At 49.2% G+C, this 18,124-nt stretch overlaps 1 protein-coding gene across 2 annotated transcripts in view; it reads right to left on the reverse strand.

Annotated features, from left to right (window-relative positions):
* The window catches only part of agap1 (ArfGAP with GTPase domain, ankyrin repeat and PH domain 1), a 122,155-nt gene that overhangs the window by 8,295 nt on the left and 95,736 nt on the right, over positions 1-18,124 (reverse strand). For both annotated transcript variants that reach the window (XM_038303344.1, XM_038303336.1), the window contains exons 14-16: positions 16,809-16,963; positions 16,375-16,465; positions 15,503-15,725 (exon numbers count right to left, since the gene is read on the reverse strand). In XM_038303344.1, the coding sequence (XP_038159272.1) occupies positions 15,503-15,725; positions 16,375-16,465; positions 16,809-16,963 (469 nt within the window). The remainder of the gene's footprint in view (positions 1-15,502; positions 15,726-16,374; positions 16,466-16,808; positions 16,964-18,124) is intronic.

Raw genomic sequence — 18,124 nt, forward strand, 5'->3', positions numbered from 1 at the left:
GGGTTTGGGGAAGGATGGGTTTGGAAAGGTTTGGGTGATGGATGGTTGGGTGGGGTGGATGGATGGTTTTTGGGGTGGATGGGTTTGGGGGTGGATGGAGGTTGGGGGGATGGATTTGGGTGGATGGATGATGGATGGGGTGATGGATGGTTGGATGGATGATGGAAAGGGGTGGTTTTGGGTGATGGGGTGGATGGATGGATGAGTTGGATGGAAAGATGGATGGGGTGGGTTTTGGATGGATGATGGATGGTTTGGGGTGAATTGGAAAGGATGGGGTGATGGTTGGTTTGGGGGTTTATGGTTGGGGTGATAGTTGGATTTGGGTTTAAAAGTGGGTTAGGGTGGAAGGATTGATGAGTTGGGTGGATGGATGATGGTTTTGGGTTTATGGTTTTGGGTGGTGGTTTTGGGTGATGGATGGATGATGGGGGGGTTGGATGGATGATGGTTTTATGATGGATGGATGAAGGATTGTGGGGTTGGATGGATGTGGGTGGATGGATGAGTTGAATGGATGGTTGGAAAGGTTGGGTGGATGGGTTTGGGTGAATTTGGAAAGGTGGATGATGGTTGGTTGGGTGATGGGGTTTGGTTTTTAGTTGGATGGTTTAATAGATGGGTTAGATGGATGGATTGATGAGTTGGATGGATGGATGATGGTTTTGGGGTTTATGATGGATGAGTTGGTGGATGATGGATGGGTGGGGTGAGTTTTAAAGGGTGGTTGGATGGGGTTTAATGGATGGTGGATGAAAGGATGGTTTTGGATGGATGATGGGTTTTGGGTGGGTGGGTGGGTGGTTGGATGGATGATTGTTGGATGATGGATGGAAAGGATGGAGTTCATGGAGGGTTGGGGTTTGGTTTATTGTTGGATGTTTGGGGGATGGATGATGGGTGGGGTTTGGGTGGATGATGGTTGGATGATGGTTGGGTGATTTGGGTGGATGATGGAAAGGTTGGGGTGGATGATGGGTGGTTGGATGTGGATGGGGGTGGTTGGGGTTTGGGTGATGGATTTGGTTGGGTGGATGATGGGGGAAATTTATGAGTTGGTGGATGATGGATGGATGGATGAGTTGAATGGATGGTTGGATGGATGATGGATGGTTGGATGAATGGATGGATGGATGATGGTTGGATGGATGATGGTTGGATGATAGTTGGATGGATAATAGATGGGTTAGATGGATGGATTGATGAGTTGGATGGATGGATGATGGTTGGATGATGGTTGGATGTGGTTTGGGTGATGGATGGTGAGTTGGGGGGATGATGGGGTGATGAGTTGAAAGGTGGTTTGGGTGGATGAATGGATGGGAAAGGGGTGATGGATGGGTTGGGGTGGATGATGGTTGGTTGGGTGATGGATGTTGGATGGGTGATTTTTTGGATGATGGATGGTTTGGGTGATGGATGGTTGGATGGATTTATTGTTGGATGATGGATGGAAAAGGATGATGGAATGGGGTTTGGATGGATGTGGTTGGATGGGTGGTTTGGGTTTATGGATGGATGATGGATTTTGGAGGGGTGATGGGGTGGATGGAATGAGGGTTTAATGGTGGTTGGAGGATGAATGGATGGTGGATGATGGATGGTTTGGGTGATTTGGGTGGATGGTTGGTTTGGGTGATGGTTGGATGATGGATTGATGAGTTGGATGGTTTATGGATGGATGGATGGAGTTTAATTGGGTGGGTTTGGGTGGGTGAAGGTTTGGGTGGGGAAAGGATGGTTGGATGGTTTATGGTTGGATGTGGATGGAGGGGGCTAAGGTGGTTGGATGGATGATTGTTGGGGTGATGGGGGTGGGTGGGTGGGTGGATGGTTTTGGGTTTGGGTGATTGTTGGATGGGTGGATGGATGGTGATGGATGGTTGGATGGATTTATGGGTTGGGGGAAAAGGTTGGATGATGGATGGATGTTTGGGTGGTTTTTGGGTGGATGATGGATGGATGGATGGGGGTTGAATGGATTTGGGGGGGATGGATGAAAAGGATGGATGGGTGGATGGTTTTGGGTGATGGATGGATGGTTTTGGAAAGGATGATTTGGGTTTGGGTGATGGGGGGTGGTTGGATGGTGATGGATGGGGTGGTTTAGTTGAATGGTGGTTTGGGTGGTTTAATGGAATGGATGGTTGGGTGGGATGGTTGGATGATGGATGGATGGTTGGTTTTGGGTGGGTGGTTGGATGTGGATGGATGGGGGATGGAGGGTGGGTGGGGTGGATGGATGAGGGGTGGATGATGGATGGATGATGGGTTGGGTGATGGATGGATGGATGATTGGGGTGGATGATGGATGGGGTGATGGAAAGGATGGGGGATGGGGTGGATGTGGATGATGGATGGAGATGGAAGGATGGAAAATGGAAGGATGGATGATGGGGTGTATGATGGATGGATGATGGAAAGGGTGGATGATGGATGGGGTGATTGATGGATGGATGATGGGGTGGAGATGGATGGGTGGATGATGGATGGGTGATGGATTTGGGTGGATGATGGATGGGTGGATGATGGATGGATGATGGATGGATGGATGGGTGGGTTTGGGTGATGGAGGGATGATGGATGGTGATTTTGGGTGGAAAGGATGATGGATTTATTGATGGATGGATGATGGATTTGGTTTATGGGTGGAAAAGATGGGTGGATGGATGTTTGGGTGGTGGGTGATGGATGGATGGATGATGGATGGATGGATGATGGTGGATGATGGGTGGTTGGATGAGGGTTGGTGGATGATGGAAAGGTGGATGATGGATGGGTGGATGAATGGGATGGATGGTTTGGGTGGGGGTTTTGGGTGGATGATTTGGTTGGATGATGGATGGATGAAGATCGGACCCTTTTCTGATTTAACAGGGTTTTTTCAAATGCTTTTCCCTTTAGAATTTATGTGATGACGCTTCATTAGCATTAGCAGAGCTAGCATTAGCAGTGCTAGCATTAGCCTATTGTAACGCTGTGTTTATCATTAGCTGGTGTGTTTGGTGTCCCTCCAGGCGCCCCACTGAGCATCTCTGATTTCCTGCCTGTTGTTTGAGCTCAGGACAGCTTCCATTGTTCTCAGTGTGTGGACGTTCTCCCCCAGCGGCTGCTTTGTCCCCCTCTGTTTGCACGCACAGCCAGCTTCCTGTCCACCCAGAGCCAGAGGGACGGCTTGCGCTGGACGTCCCATCAGCTGCTCCTCCTCTGTTTGCACGCACAGCCAGCTTCCTGTCCACCCAGAGCCAGAGGGATGGCCGGCGCTGGACGTCCCTCCAGCTGCTCCACCTCTGCTCTGTTTGTGCTTTTAAAGGATCTCTGACCCAAAGCTGAGCCTCGGCACACACCCCGACAATCACCCCGACAATCACCCCGACAATCACCCCAACTGCTGAATGAGGCTCACCCTCACCTGATGGACCTTCAAAATAAAGGTCTGATTAGACTGAATAAAACAGAATCCGTTAGCAGAGATTAGCCTCTAAGAATGAGATTATAAACTATTAGGAGAATTTGGAGTGGAAGATTCTACGATAAATGACAGATTATTGAATAATAATTATATTTATGTGAATATTACTGAATAATACACAGAAAATAATTAACTATAAATGAAAGATCTGAGTCTGTGGGGTAAAAACATCCTTTATTTTCCTGCTGAGAAGTTTTTAACCGATTTAAAGCGATCTTTAGACGTGTCCTCTAGTATATCAGAAAGGCTAATCTAGATTCTAGTTTTTTCTCTTTAGACGACGCGCTGACGAGTTTAGAGCGATTTCTTCCAGCGTTTAGACGCAGCCCAAACCAGGGCGGCGGAGCCGTGCTTCCAGCCAGGAGCTGAGACGAATGAGCTCGGACGCCGCTGTTAAAGCCCATCATTAATTACAGGACGTGTGTGTGTGGGAGGTAATGAGCGGTAAGGAACGGGGTTAAGAGTGACGCGGTGTCAGCGGCTCCTCTCCTGGCCTAATTAGCCCTCTAATTAATAGATTAATAGATGGATAGATGGAGCAGCAGCTAACTGCCCGACCTAATGTGCTTTAAGATGAATCCCTGGAAGAAGAGGTGAGGGACACTGATCTGCTCTAAGCTCAGGAAACACTGCTTGGTTTCATCTGAAGGCAAAGAAAGAGCTTGAAATCAATTAGCAGGTCATTAGCTGCCCTTGGATAGGCACAGATAATTAAAAAAAAGGGGGGGGGGGGGGGGGGGGGGGGCTGGTTAGGAGACGAAGGGTTAACCCGGACAGAGCTGCTGCCATGCAAATGAGGAGAGGAGAAATGGGCCAGAGCGATGGGAAGTTGATCTCTGGGCTGAAACGTGACGCTCCAGCGATGCTGCACGGATACTAAAGATGAGCCGGGGTGGGGGTGGGGGGGGGGGGGGGGGGGGGGGGCTGGGAGGAGGGGGAGGAGATGTAATCACAGGAGGGGGGGGGGGGGGGATTAGGGGCCGAGCGCAGGATGTAGAAGATACCAGAGACACCTTCTTTAGTCTGTGAGGAGCTGATAATTAACTACATGTCAGTGATAATCCACCGGGTGCCTCCAGATTCCCAGCGGATCAGAGGAGGTCCGCATTACATCACAGCCGCCAGGATCCGGACGCCATCCCAACGCTTCCAGTGGGACGGATTATTCCAGACAGATTTAACAGCAGCTTAAAGCGAAACATCAACAGTTTTAAATAAACTAGGAGAGGATGTAAGGCTGATAAGAATAACTACGATCAAAGCAGGATTTTATATTTTCCTGATCTAAAATAGTTTCAAAAAGCTTTTAGGGAAAAAGAAAAGCATTTTTCCGGATAAAAACGTCCGGAACGCCTCAGTCTGAGGACTTTATAAATATCCAACCGGTTGCCTTTGGACGTCTTCAATGCATTTTTCATCAGATTTCCTGTTGCATATTTATCTGCTTTAACCCTGTATAGCGCCCTCAGTGAAATACTTTGAAAATCTGCATTTCAAGCCAAGAGGGTTACTGGAATCCTGGACGAGACCCCGAGCGCCGCCCCAAAATCAGGGGCAGATTTTGGTTACTGTGTTACATTAAAGAAATATGGATATTTTGACGGCATAAATGAATATCAATGTAATAAGAAACGCAAACTTCCCCGAATATATTAAGAAAAAATAAACAAAATGCATCTAGAAAATCACTCAGAGGGAAAGAAACACATTTTATCTGGTCCAACATTAATGCTGATACTCGCACTGACATTTTTCAGTTTATAAACCTAAATAGAATTATTAACTATAATTAGCTTTTTACCTTTTTTCTTGACTTAACTTTTATTTCCAATTTAATTTCCAGTCTGTAATCTATCATTCAAAGGCTCATCTAATTAGTCAAAAGCCAAAATGTACAGCCATGTAGCAGGATCTATGCTGAATAGATGGATATAGATCTAGTGCTTCTAGACCTCACTGAGGGGGGGTTAAATCAGGGGATTAAATGGAGTTTTATAAAAATAAATCACACCTCGTTCTGATTTCTCAGGCAGCTTTACACTATAATAGATTCAAACCCTGAAATTCTGGCTTTTAGTTTCAGTAGCCACCTAAAGACTTTCAGTGGCCCCATCTGCCCCCCTATGGAGGCGCCACTGGAGGAATCATTCGGTGAAAGAGGCAGATAAACCCGCCTGTGGGTAAACCTGAAGGCTCAGTCGGCCTCCTGACGGGGAATCGAGTCTCTCTGGGTCTTTTGTTCTGGACAAAGCGGCGGCGGTGACCCTGATGGCTCCGGCGTGGTGGCCGGGGAAGCCATTGACATTTCCTACTAGATTAGTTGGATGCAGATGAGTGGACCCGGCTGACACTAATGAAGTCAGGGGTGGGGGGGGGGTCTCCTGGGCAGACAGGAGAAAGTGAATGCGACAAATGAGGATGCAGATTAATTAGGATGTGGATCTATGAAGGTAGAGTTTTAATGGGACTTTTTAGTTTTCACCTCGTTCCGTTAAATCAGCTCAGACTAATGATGACGCTTGATTTTCTATCATTAAATGTCTGCAGATCACAGGCTTAGATTAATCTGATTAATACAGAACTCCTTCCCTCCATCAGATGAAGCCTGAACATTATTTCATTCGTCTAAAAATAGGTTCAATTAATACTAATTAAATCTGATCAACTGGTTAGTTTAGTAGTTTATCTGGTTTAAAGGTTAATCCGCATTAATGAGGATTTCTGCAGGTTTAACCTCAACTATTAAAAACTCAAAGACGGTTTAATTTTTAAACCAAATATCTGATCTATTCACTGCAAAATCTAAATCTAAGTCAATTTGTTTGAAATGATGCATTTTAAATTGAATTAAACAGATAATTAGACCCTTTTCCAACGGAACAAGAAAATTAACATTAAAATAAGAAACTTTTTCCGAGAGAATATTATCTAATTATCTTATTTTAAGGGTTAGATGTTTAATTGGCAGATCATTTTATTTATCTACTCAATTTAAGAATAAATAGACTTAATTTAAGAAATATTTATTCGTTTTCAGAACGTTTTTGCAGTTTTTAAATAAGGCAGAAATCCGCCTTTTAAGAAACCTCGTTTCATTGATTTATAGAAGTTTTTACATGATAAATAAAGTAATAAAACTATAATAATACAATTTATACAGTTAAAAAAATAATTTGACCATAAAAGGATCAGATTTGACTTTTTTTTAAGCAAATTACTATTTTTATTTGATAAAATCTTAATAATCCAATAAGACATTTTATTCAGTCTAATAATAAACTAAATCTTATTATAAAAGAGTCTTTAGAGAAGCTGATCTAAAATCTTTATCGATTTAAAATCTGGTTTAAGCTTCAGAAGCAGTTTAATAAAAACAAGCTTAGACTGAACTAATCCTAAATCAGAGAAGTTTGATGACTTGACGTCATTTCAGACTTTTTCATCATTTATTATTTTCATTATTCAGTTAAAACTCTTGTTTAAAGTATTTTATTTAGACGAACTTGATTAAAGCAAAGATGTTTGAACTTTGGTTGATTTATTGAACTGAAAGGATGGAAATATTATTAATGATGATATTAAATGACTTTATGATCATAATTAATGATGATAAAGTGAAACGTTGTTTATTAAACCTTTAACCCAAATATAAACCCAGTTTAAACCATTAATAGAGTAAAAGTCTGGTTCCCATAGATCTATAGATGGTGTGAAGGTGTCAGCAGCGGAGCTCGTTAAAGCCGTAGAATCGGCCGCGGTGCGAAGTGAAGGTTTGTGATGTTTACCGGCCGACTGCGGCTCACCGTGAACCCATTCAATCCAAACACATTACGGGCGGCGTGCGGACAGCTCGCCGCCGAGCTTTTCTCCCCCTTTTCTTTATTCTGTGAGCAATTTGCCCACTGAGCCAATTAGCCAGAGGGTGGGGGGATGGGGGGGCTCTCAGAGGCAGGAGAAGCGGACGGACGGACGGTGCGGCGCGCGTGGAGAGCGTTATTTATTTCTTCATTATTAGAAGAAGGGAGGGGAGGGGGCGGAGGACGGCGAGGTTAATCTGATGACTCAGGCTTACAGGATGTGCGTTTAGTTTGTGCTTTTAGTCCGCATTAGCATAACCTCGGCGAGATGACAAACGGCCCGCTGATTGGCTCCTGTCGGCCGGCTTAATGTCAATAGTAAATTGGGGGGCTTGTTAGGGGAGCTGGGGGCCGCGGCAGCGGAGGGGCAGTCATGTACAAAATAATGTCTATTAGGACTAATTTAATCAAGGATCCTTTTCCAGATGAATTAGAATGTAGGGGCCAATTATTCTGGGCCGAGGGGGCCGCCGCAGCCGCATAATGACCGGCCCGGTTAGCGGGGGCCTCCATCTGGGTCGCAGCGGCCATCTCGTGGGAAAGTCAGTTATTTATAGAGGAGATGTTTCCGCCTGAGCGCCGCTCCATCAGACAAAGGCCGCCGCCTCCTCAGCGGCTCGCCCAGGTTGGTTCGGGTCAGAACTGCGGGGGACGCGTGTCCGACCTGCTGATCTGAGGGGAGCTTTATGAGGACTGGAGTCAGGTCTGCCCCCAACACTATTCCCTCTGACCCTGGGGGGCAATTATGTTGTGATGAGGGGCCCCCCTGCTCGCCTCCTTCTCCTGGTGGCCCCATCTGGTCCCCTGAGTCCAATCCGGCTGCAGCGCGGGCCGTCCGCCGCACCTGCACCCCAGCCCAGATGAAAAGCCCCCCCCGTAATGTTGAATCTGTTAACGCTGGCCTTTTCAGGCGGAGCGCCGGGATCAAGACGGATCTGTTCCCATAAAGGGGCCCCGTCCCCCCCCCCCGGCGCCGCAGACCTGCTGCTGAATTATTACTGGCCGAGCATCCGTCATCCGGGGAGCGGCGTTAAACGGTGGAGGCGCCGCTCCATCCTTCAGCTGACATGGCTGCTCGTTTTTTTCCTGCTGGCGGAGGACGGCGTGGAACCTGAACCTCCCTCTGCCGCCACACCCAGGAGAACCCAACCCTCCAACTGACCTCCTGCAGAAACCAGGAGGATCTGCTGGTCATTATCTGGGTTCAGATCTGCTGAGAGCAGAAGAAGCCATTCACTGGCGATCGATACGTGGAGGACCTGGTTCCATGGAGATAATGGCGGCCAATAAACACGTCACCGCCTCCTCTGCAGCAAAATGGCTGCGATGGACGCCGAGTTTAGATCAGAGTGAAGGTAAACGATCACTGACCAACCAGGAGGACAAACTGGACTCTAAACATTCCATCGAATCGCCTCAGGAACCAAAAGGAGACGTTCAGATGACCTGCACGCCGCTCGCCGCGCCCCTTCCTGCACGCCGCGCCCAATAGAGGAGAGATCTCTGGGACCAGCTGAACCCGCTGGAGGTATGAGAAGCTTCCAGCCATCAGAGAAGGAAGTGCAGGTTCTCTGGTGAAGCCTCAGTAGAACCAGCAGAAGCAGGATTGATCCCAGCTGTGAAGCACGGTGGTGGCAGCATCATAAAACCCGGTTCGGATTTTATGGAGGAATGTGATAACGTTTCCACCAAACATAACAGCAGAAGAAGAAGAGAAGGGGTGAGAATACTTTCTGACGGCCTCCGGCTCCTCCTTAGAATCAGTTCTTCCTCCCAGGATGGCGGTGGAAACCCTGACCTGAAATATAAACCCGTCACGCCGAGCAGAGCAGGATGGTGAGGTCAGGGGTCGGCTGACAGGAAGGGGAGGGGCGGAGGAAGCCGCTCCGTGTCCAGGGGCCGCTGTCAGTGGGTGCCGGCCCCGGCCCGCTAACGCGCTGTGTCAACGCGGCCCCGCTCAGGCCCAAGGTGCTGGTGTTGATGCGTCGCTCGACACCTCATTAAAGCGATGAGCCGTGGCGCTGAGGACCGTCGCTGAGGGTCCATCCGGTCGCCCCACCGTGGGCAGCGGGGCCCAAACTTAGCAGGCCCCTGAGCGGCGGCGTCAGCTGCGGCGCAGCGCGGGGGCGAGCGCGCCCGCTGAGGTGATGACGGCTGACCGCGGGCAGCCAGAGGTTAATGGGAACGTTTAGAGGACGGCTGAGGCTTTTCTGCGCCGGGATCCTAGCGGCGTCCCTGTGGCGCCGCAGAGCTGGCACGGCTGGTGTTGGTCCCCCCCCCCCCCCCCCACACGCCACCGCCGCTTCTGCTGCCAGCACGTCAACAAGTATAGAGCTGAGCGGGTGAAGAAAGGCGTCGGACCGGCGTCTCCAAGGCGATTAGCCAAAGCTGATGCTAATGAGACCTGGACCGCCATCGCTCCCAGCGCCATGATGGGGGGGGGTCTGTTCAAAAATAAAGGTGTTCATCTTCTCCTCTTTCTCTGTTTTCCATCCCAGCTCCACCTCCTCTGCCAAACCTCCACACGGCGGTGGGGGGGGGCAATGACAGGCAGGAGGTCAGTGTAATTGCTGCTGGCCATATTTAACATTAAGATAATCAGGCCATTAATTACCCTTTGGATCATTAAATCAGCCACTTGCAAAATGAAATCTCGGCCTCTATTACTCAGTTGAGAGACCATGAGGGGGGGGGGGGGGGGGTCGTTTTTCCATCCATCAGCCTCTCCTTCGCTCCGGACAAAAGCCTCTCTGTCAGGACCCGGTCCCTTCTGGTTTTTAGCCCCTTTAATTCAGGACTTCAGGTCCAACGAGTCTGACCGGGTCTGCTGCCACGGCAACAGGAAACAGAGCGAGGCTCCACAAATCAGACGGTCCGCTTTCAGGGAACGTTACAGAAATAAGAAACTATGATCCAACTCACTGAAAACGTCCTTTAAAAGGAGTTTCTATCATTGCAGCGAGGGCTAACCTTAGCCCGCCTGCAGCAGCCAGATCTAACATTAGCCCATCTGTAGCAGCCAGTGCTAATGTTAGCCCATCTGTAGCAGCCAGAGCTAACGTTAGCCCTTCTGTAGCAGCGAGGGCTAACCTTAGCCCGCCTGCAGCAGCCAGATCTAACATTAGCCCATCTGTAGCAGCCAGTGCTAATGTTAGCCCATCTGTAGCAGCCAGAGCTAACGTTAGCCCTTCTGTAGCAGCGAGGGCTAACCTTAGCCCGTCTGCAGCAGCCAGAGCTAACGTTAGCCCATCTGCAGCAGCCAGATCTAACGTTAGCCCATCTGTAGCAGCCAGTGCTAACGTTAGCCCATCTGTAGCAGCCAGTGCTAACGTTAGCCCATCTGTAGCAGCGAGGGCTAACCTTAGCCCATCTGCAGCAGCTAGATCTAACATTAGCCCATCTGTAGCAGCCAGTGCTAATGTTAGCCCATCTGAAGCAGCCAGAGCTAACGTTAGCCCTTCTGTAGCAGCGAGGGCTAACCTTAGCCCATCTGCAGCAGCCAGAGCTAACGTTAGCCCATCTGTAGCAGCCAGTGCTAATGTTAGCCCATCTGAAGCAGCCAGAGCTAACGTTAGCCCTTCTGTAGCAGCGAGGGCTAACCTTAGCCCATCTGCAGCAGCCAGAGCTAACGTTAGCCCATCTGCAGCAGCCAGATCTAACGTTAGCCCATCTGTAGCAGCCAGAGCTAACGTTAGCCCATCTGTAGCAGCCAGGGCTAACTTCTTCAGCAGCCAGTGCTAACATTAGCCTGTCTGTAGCAGCCAGTTTCTATCATTGCTGTGATGTCACCACCGTCCAGCAGAGGGCACCACGGTTCACGCTTCAACTGAGCCTCTCTGGTGTTTGCAGAGGAAGTTCCATATAGGACCGAATATATAAGACGGGCTAACGTTAGCCCATCTATAGCAGCCAGAGCTAACGTTAGCCCATCTGTAGCAGCCAGAGCTAACGTTAGCCCATCTGTAGCAGCCAGTGCTAATGTTAGCCCATCTGTAGCAGCCAGTGCTAATGTTAGCCCATCTGTAGCAGCCAGAGCTAATGTTAGCCCATCTGTAGCAGCCAGGGCTAACTTCTGCAGCAGCCAGAGCTAACGTTAGCCCATCTGTAGCAGCCAGAGCTAACGTTAGCCCATCTGTAGCAGCCAGAGCTAACGTTAGCCCATCTGTAGCAGCCAGTGCTAATGTTAGCCCATCTGTAGCAGCCAGAGCTAATGTTAGCCCATCTGTAGCAGCCAGGGCTAACTTCTGCAGCAGCCAGAGCTAACGTTAGCCCATCTGTAGCAGCCAGTGCTAATGTTAGCCCATCTGTAGCAGCGAGGGCTAACCTTAGCCCGTCTGCAGCAGCCAGAGCTAACGTTAGCCCATCTGCAGCAGCCAGATCTAACGTTAGCCCATCTGTAGCAGCCAGTGCTAACGTTAGCCCATCTGTAGCAGCCAGTGCTAACGTTAGCCCATCTGTAGCAGCGAGGGCTAACCTTAGCCCATCTGCAGCAGCTAGATCTAACATTAGCCCATCTGTAGCAGCCAGTGCTAATGTTAGCCCATCTGAAGCAGCCAGAGCTAACGTTAGCCCTTCTGTAGCAGCGAGGGCTAACCTTAGCCCATCTGCAGCAGCCAGAGCTAACGTTAGCCCATCTGTAGCAGCCAGTGCTAATGTTAGCCCATCTGAAGCAGCCAGAGCTAACGTTAGCCCTTCTGTAGCAGCGAGGGCTAACCTTAGCCCATCTGCAGCAGCCAGAGCTAACGTTAGCCCATCTGCAGCAGCCAGATCTAACGTTAGCCCATCTGTAGCAGCCAGAGCTAACGTTAGCCCATCTGTAGCAGCCAGGGCTAACTTCTTCAGCAGCCAGTGCTAACATTAGCCTGTCTGTAGCAGCCAGTTTCTATCATTGCTGTGATGTCACCACCGTCCAGCAGAGGGCACCACGGTTCACGCTTCAACTGAGCCTCTCTGGTGTTTGCAGAGGAAGTTCCATATAGGACCGAATATATAAGACGGGCTAACGTTAGCCCATCTATAGCAGCCAGAGCTAACGTTAGCCCATCTGTAGCAGCCAGATCTAACGTTAGCCCATCTGTAGCAGCCAGTGCTAACGTTAGCCCATCTGTAGCAGCCAGTGCTAACGTTAGCCCATCTGTAGCAGCGAGGGCTAACCTTAGCCCATCTGCAGCAGCTAGATCTAACATTAGCCCATCTGTAGCAGCCAGTGCTAATGTTAGCCCATCTGAAGCAGCCAGAGCTAACGTTAGCCCTTCTGTAGCAGCGAGGGCTAACCTTAGCCCATCTGCAGCAGCCAGAGCTAACGTTAGCCCATCTGTAGCAGCCAGTGCTAATGTTAGCCCATCTGAAGCAGCCAGAGCTAACGTTAGCCCTTCTGTAGCAGCGAGGGCTAACCTTAGCCCATCTGCAGCAGCCAGAGCTAACGTTAGCCCATCTGCAGCAGCCAGATCTAACGTTAGCCCATCTGTAGTAGCCAGAGCTAACGTTAGCCCATCTGTAGCAGCCAGAGCTAACGTTAGCCCATCTGTAGTAGCCAGAGCTAACGTTAGCCCATCTGTAGCAGCCAGAGCTAACGTTAGCCCATCTGTAGCAGCCAGGGCTAACTTCTTCAGCAGCCAGTGCTAACATTAGCCTGTCTGTAGCAGCCAGTTTCTATCATTGCTGTGATGTCACCACCGTCCAGCAGAGGGCACCACGGTTCACGCTTCAACTGAGCCTCTCTGGTGTTTGCAGAGGAAGTTCCATATAGGACCGAATATATAAGACGGGCTAACGTTAGCCCATCTATAGCAGCCAGAGCTAACGTTAGCCCATCTGTAGCAGCCAGAGCTAACGTTAGCCCATCTGTAGCAGCCAGTGCTAATGTTAGCCCATCTGTAGCAGCCAGTGCTAATGTTAGCCCATCTGTAGCAGCCAGAGCTAATGTTAGCCCATCTGTAGCAGCCAGGGCTAACTTCTGCAGCAGCCAGAGCTAACGTTAGCCCATCTGTAGCAGCCAGAGCTAACGTTAGCCCATCTGTAGCAGCCAGAGCTAACGTTAGCCCATCTGTAGCAGCCAGTGCTAATGTTAGCCCATCTGTAGCAGCCAGAGCTAATGTTAGCCCATCTGTAGCAGCCAGGGCTAACTTCTGCAGCAGCCAGAGCTAACGTTAGCCCATCTGTAGCAGCCAGTGCTAATGTTAGCCCATCTGTAGCAGCCAGTGCTAATGTTAGCCCATCTGTAGCAGCCAGAGCTAATGTTAGCCCATCTGTAGCAGCCAGGGCTAACTTCTGCAGCAGCCAGAGCTAACCTTAGCCGTCTGCAGCAGCCAGTGCTAATGTTAGCCCATCTGAAGCAGCCAGAGCTAACGTTAGCCCATCTGCAGCAGCCAGATCTAACGTTAGCCCATCTGTAGCAGCCAGAGCTAACGTTAGCCCATCTGTAGCAGCCAGGGCTAACTTCTTCAGCAGCCAGTGCTAACATTAGCCTGTCTGTAGCAGCCAGTGCTAACGTTAGTCCATCTGTAGCAGCCAGAGCTAACGTTAGCCCATCTGTAGCAGCTAGGGCTAACTTCTTCAGCAGCCAGTGCTAACATTAGCCTGTCTGTAGCAGCCAGTGCTAATGTTAGCCCATCTGTAGCAGCCAGAGCTAACGTTAGCCCATCTGTAGCAGCCAGAGCTAACGTTAGCCCATCTGTAGCAGCCAGGGCTAACTTCTTCAGCAGCCAGTGCTAACATTAGCCTGTCTGTAGCAGCCAGTGCTAATGTTAGCCCATCTGTAGCAGCCAGGGCTAACCTGATTAATAAGATCCATCAACTCTGGCCTCCTTGATCTAACTCTAAATAATAAACTGAGTCAGACTGAAGAAACATCTGATTCTTAGCCATCCCACAGGATGGATGTTGGAGGCTGGTGTCCAAACTGGGAGTTAGCTAGTAGCTACTAGCCCAACTAGCTAGTAGCTACTAGCCCACCAAGGTTTCCCAGTTTGGGTCAGAATGGGTCAAACCAGCCGAGGCCTATAGTTAGCCAGACAGATTTAATCTACAAATGTTTCTAATGAGCTAGTAATGAAATCCAAGCCTAAATTCATCAATTTAAAAGATTTTTTGATTACAAATGTTTATATTATTTGACTCCATTATCAGTAAGATGTACGAACGTGTCGCTATCGACCCAGATGAGGCTAAACGAAGCGATCTTTTCGTTCCATTTGGATTTTAAAGCCATCCTGCTAATGACTGTGGAACGTTAGCTGCTGCTGAGTGACACCTAGAGGGCCCTCTATTGGTGACGGAGGAGAACTGCACACTCAAAGGAAGGCTTTTAGTTTCTCCAGTTTATAACCAAACAATATTACTAAGTTAGAGGAAAATGTCCTCATCAGTATTTGTGCTGCGTTGTGATGAGCGCGGCGCCTCGGCAGCGACCCGGCTGAGGTGGAGAAACGATGGAAGGATGAGAGGGAGGGTGAGGAAGGCAGGATTTATGGAGGGGAAAGAGGACAAACAGCGAGCCACTTAAGGAATGGACTGATAAATACTATCGACAGGAGAGAGGAGGCGCAGGGGGGAGAGGGAGCTGCAGCGGAGCGTCGCCGCTTAATTGAGATAATATTGACCTCCTGCTCTAATCTCTTCAGGGCTTCAGATTCATAAATAAATAACAACAGCAGCAGCTTCAGCTGCTGAGAGGGGGGCGGAGCCAGCCGGGAACAGGAAGTGGTGTTCCAGCACACGCAGGGTTAAAGTGTTTGTGTCGAGCGCTCGCAGGAGTAATTACAAGGTGCTTCTGTTGACTAATGAGGGTAGGGCGGGGGGACGGGGAAGTCGATCTTTATGTGAACGGCGGTCGGCTCTAATTTGTTATGATGGGCTCCCAGAGACGCATAATCACAGGAGCACGGCGGCGGCGGCGTAGAGCCATACTTCACCGTTTTGTTACCCTGCAGAGAGCAGCTCTGTTGATGTTTGACACCTGAGGCGCCGACCCGCCGCCCCCTGTCTGCTGAGGGAGGCACTGCACCGCAAGCAGAGCAGAATAACAAAGCAGAACCAATAACGGGTCAGAACCACCAAGGTTGGACAGGAAATAATCCCCTGGATTAGTTAATCCAGGGACCCAGATGAATTATTCTGTGGATCCGACATGAATGAGTTCTGGTTCTGTTGGGTCTGAGAGGAGCCGTCCTACCTGCTGGCGTCAGGCCCGGGTTTGAGGCGTCCCTGGGCGTTGGCCTCCCACACGCCGTTGGCCAGCTCGTTGCCGATGGCCGACATCACCTTGATGAGCTCCAGCGGCCACTCGTCCAGGTCCAGGGAGCGGACCCTGGACAGGTGGGTCCCCAGGTTCCGATGGATGCCGGAGCACTCGATGCAGATCAGAGCGCCGAGGTTGAGGCTGGCCCAGTCCGGGTCTGTGGGACAGAGGAGGAGCCCAGAAGATCAGAACCTTCCAGAACCAAAAGGTTCTGATTAATCTCTGATGGTTCAGGGTCTGAAACCGGCGGCTCTTTGGGGCCTCTGCAGCGGCCCTTAATGGGGGCTAAAATTAATATAAAGAGCTAAATAACTGATTATTCTGAAACGCTTTAGTGGTTTTTATAAGGAGGAAAAGAATTACATTCAAAGAATAAGACATGTGTTTTTAGTACGGAAGTAAAACCATCTCAAATAAATCAGCTTTTTTTCTACAGCGAATTTTAAACGAAATTTTTTACACATAAAATTCCGTAAACTGAATTTTTATCTGGTGAAAATTTAGCTGCAAAAAAATGGCATAAAGTGTAGATTGCTTCAGCTTGAGTTCACCAAAAAGGTCAAAATTTGCAGTTTATTTTTAGAGCTGAATTTTTAGCAGATTTTATTGAGGCTGTTTTTATTCCATATTTTAGAAGCATTTTTCTTTTAATTAGCTTTAAATTTTGCGTTTTAATATTATTTTAAAAGCTAAAAATACATAAATTGTTGGCAACTACTTTCCTATACAAGCTAATAATAATAATAATAATTTAAAAAAAGGAATAATTATTTCAAAGTTCAGTTTGGCGCCATCTTTCCACTCACTCTGTACGTCGCAGTCCGCACAGCGGCCGTTGCCACGGATACTCCTGATGGACTGGAGAGCCAAAGCCTCTGATTGGCTGGTGAGGCGGGACTGGAAGACATGGAAAACAGGTTGAACATCTAGAGATGCTGTTCAGGTCTGTTCGACGCTGGCGCCGCGCTTCACTAGCTGGACAATAAAACATCACTTCCTGCCAGGAGCCCCTCAGACATCCCCCCCGCCTATCCTTCAGGATCACATTTGCTCCCATCGCCGCCATGAGAAGGAGGAACACGGCGAACAAATGAAACGGTTTTGGTTGGGCGGGTGATGCCTGAGGCGTAAACACAGCGGGTCGCCTGCGATGCAGAGCGGCGGCAGGCGGCGCCGGTAATTGGTATTCTGTAATTACGGGAGCAGAAAACGGAAGATCTGAGGGGGGAGGTGTGATCACCTTGTTCTTGCTGCTCTCGCAGGACTGCAGGCTGGCCAGGATCTGGCTCTCGATGACCTGAACCCAGGCGTCCCGCTCTTCGTACGACGTGGCCTCGAAGTTCCACGTCTGACCCGTCAGCGACACGATGGTGAACTCAAAGTTCTCCTCTTGTTCTGGTGGAGAAGGAAACACCCAGAGTCAGTCAATGCTTCACCGTGCTTTTATTCTGAAAGGGTGGGGTAAGGTTCTCCTAAGGTCTGAGGTTCTTCAGGATCAGGAACACTCAGACCTGAAGGAACTGATGAACACATCACCGCCATCAAACCGCAGAACAGAGACCAGCTGATCGACGAGGACCAGAAGGTCCAACATTCCTGCTGTAGATGTTCTGTGTGTGAAGAACCAGGTTTCACTAAGATTCAGAACCTCTGGAAGGTCTGCAGGTGGACATAAGCAAACAGAGACCATGTGACCTCAGACTGATGAGGATCTGCTTCAAGAACCTGAATCAGATAACGAAGGATCTCCATCGGATCATGAAGGATCTCCATCGGATCACGAAGGATCTCCATCGGATCACGAAGGATCGCCATCGGATAACGAAGGATCTCCATCAGATCATGAAGGATCTCCATCGGATCACGAAGGATCTCCATCGGATCACGAAGGTTCTCCATCGGATCACGAAGGATCTCCATCGGATAACGAAGGATCTCCATCAGATCATGAAGGATCTCCATCAGATCATGAAGGATCTCCATCGGATCATGAAGGATCTCCATCGGATCATGAAGGATCTCCATCGGATCACGAAGGATCTCCATCGGATAACGAAGGATCTCCATCAGATCATGAAGGATCTCCATCGGATCATGAAGGATCTCCATCGGATCATGAAGGATCTCCATCGGATCACGAAGGATCTCCATCGGATCATGAAGGATCGCCATCGGATAACGAAGGATCTCCATCAGATCATGAAGGATCTCCATCGGATCACGAAGGATCTCCATCGGATCACGAAGGATCTCCATCGGATCACGAAGGATCTCCATCAGATCATGAAGGATCTCCATCAGATCATGAAGGATCTCCATCAGATCATGAAGGATCTCCATCAGATCACGAAGGACGTCCATCAGATCACGAAGGATCTCCATCGGATAACACAGGATCTCCATCAGATCACGAAGGATCTCCATCAGATCATGAAGGATCTCCATCAGATCATGAAGGATCTCCATCAGATCACGAAGGATCTCCATTAGATCATGAAGGATCTCCATCAGATCATGATGGATCTCCATCAGATCATGAAGGATCTCCATCGGATC

This window comes from Cyprinodon tularosa, unplaced genomic scaffold (assembly GCF_016077235.1).
Source record: "Cyprinodon tularosa strain WSP-4 unplaced genomic scaffold, ASM1607723v1 ctg1135, whole genome shotgun sequence".
NCBI classification, from domain to species: Eukaryota; Metazoa; Chordata; class Actinopteri; order Cyprinodontiformes; family Cyprinodontidae; genus Cyprinodon; species Cyprinodon tularosa.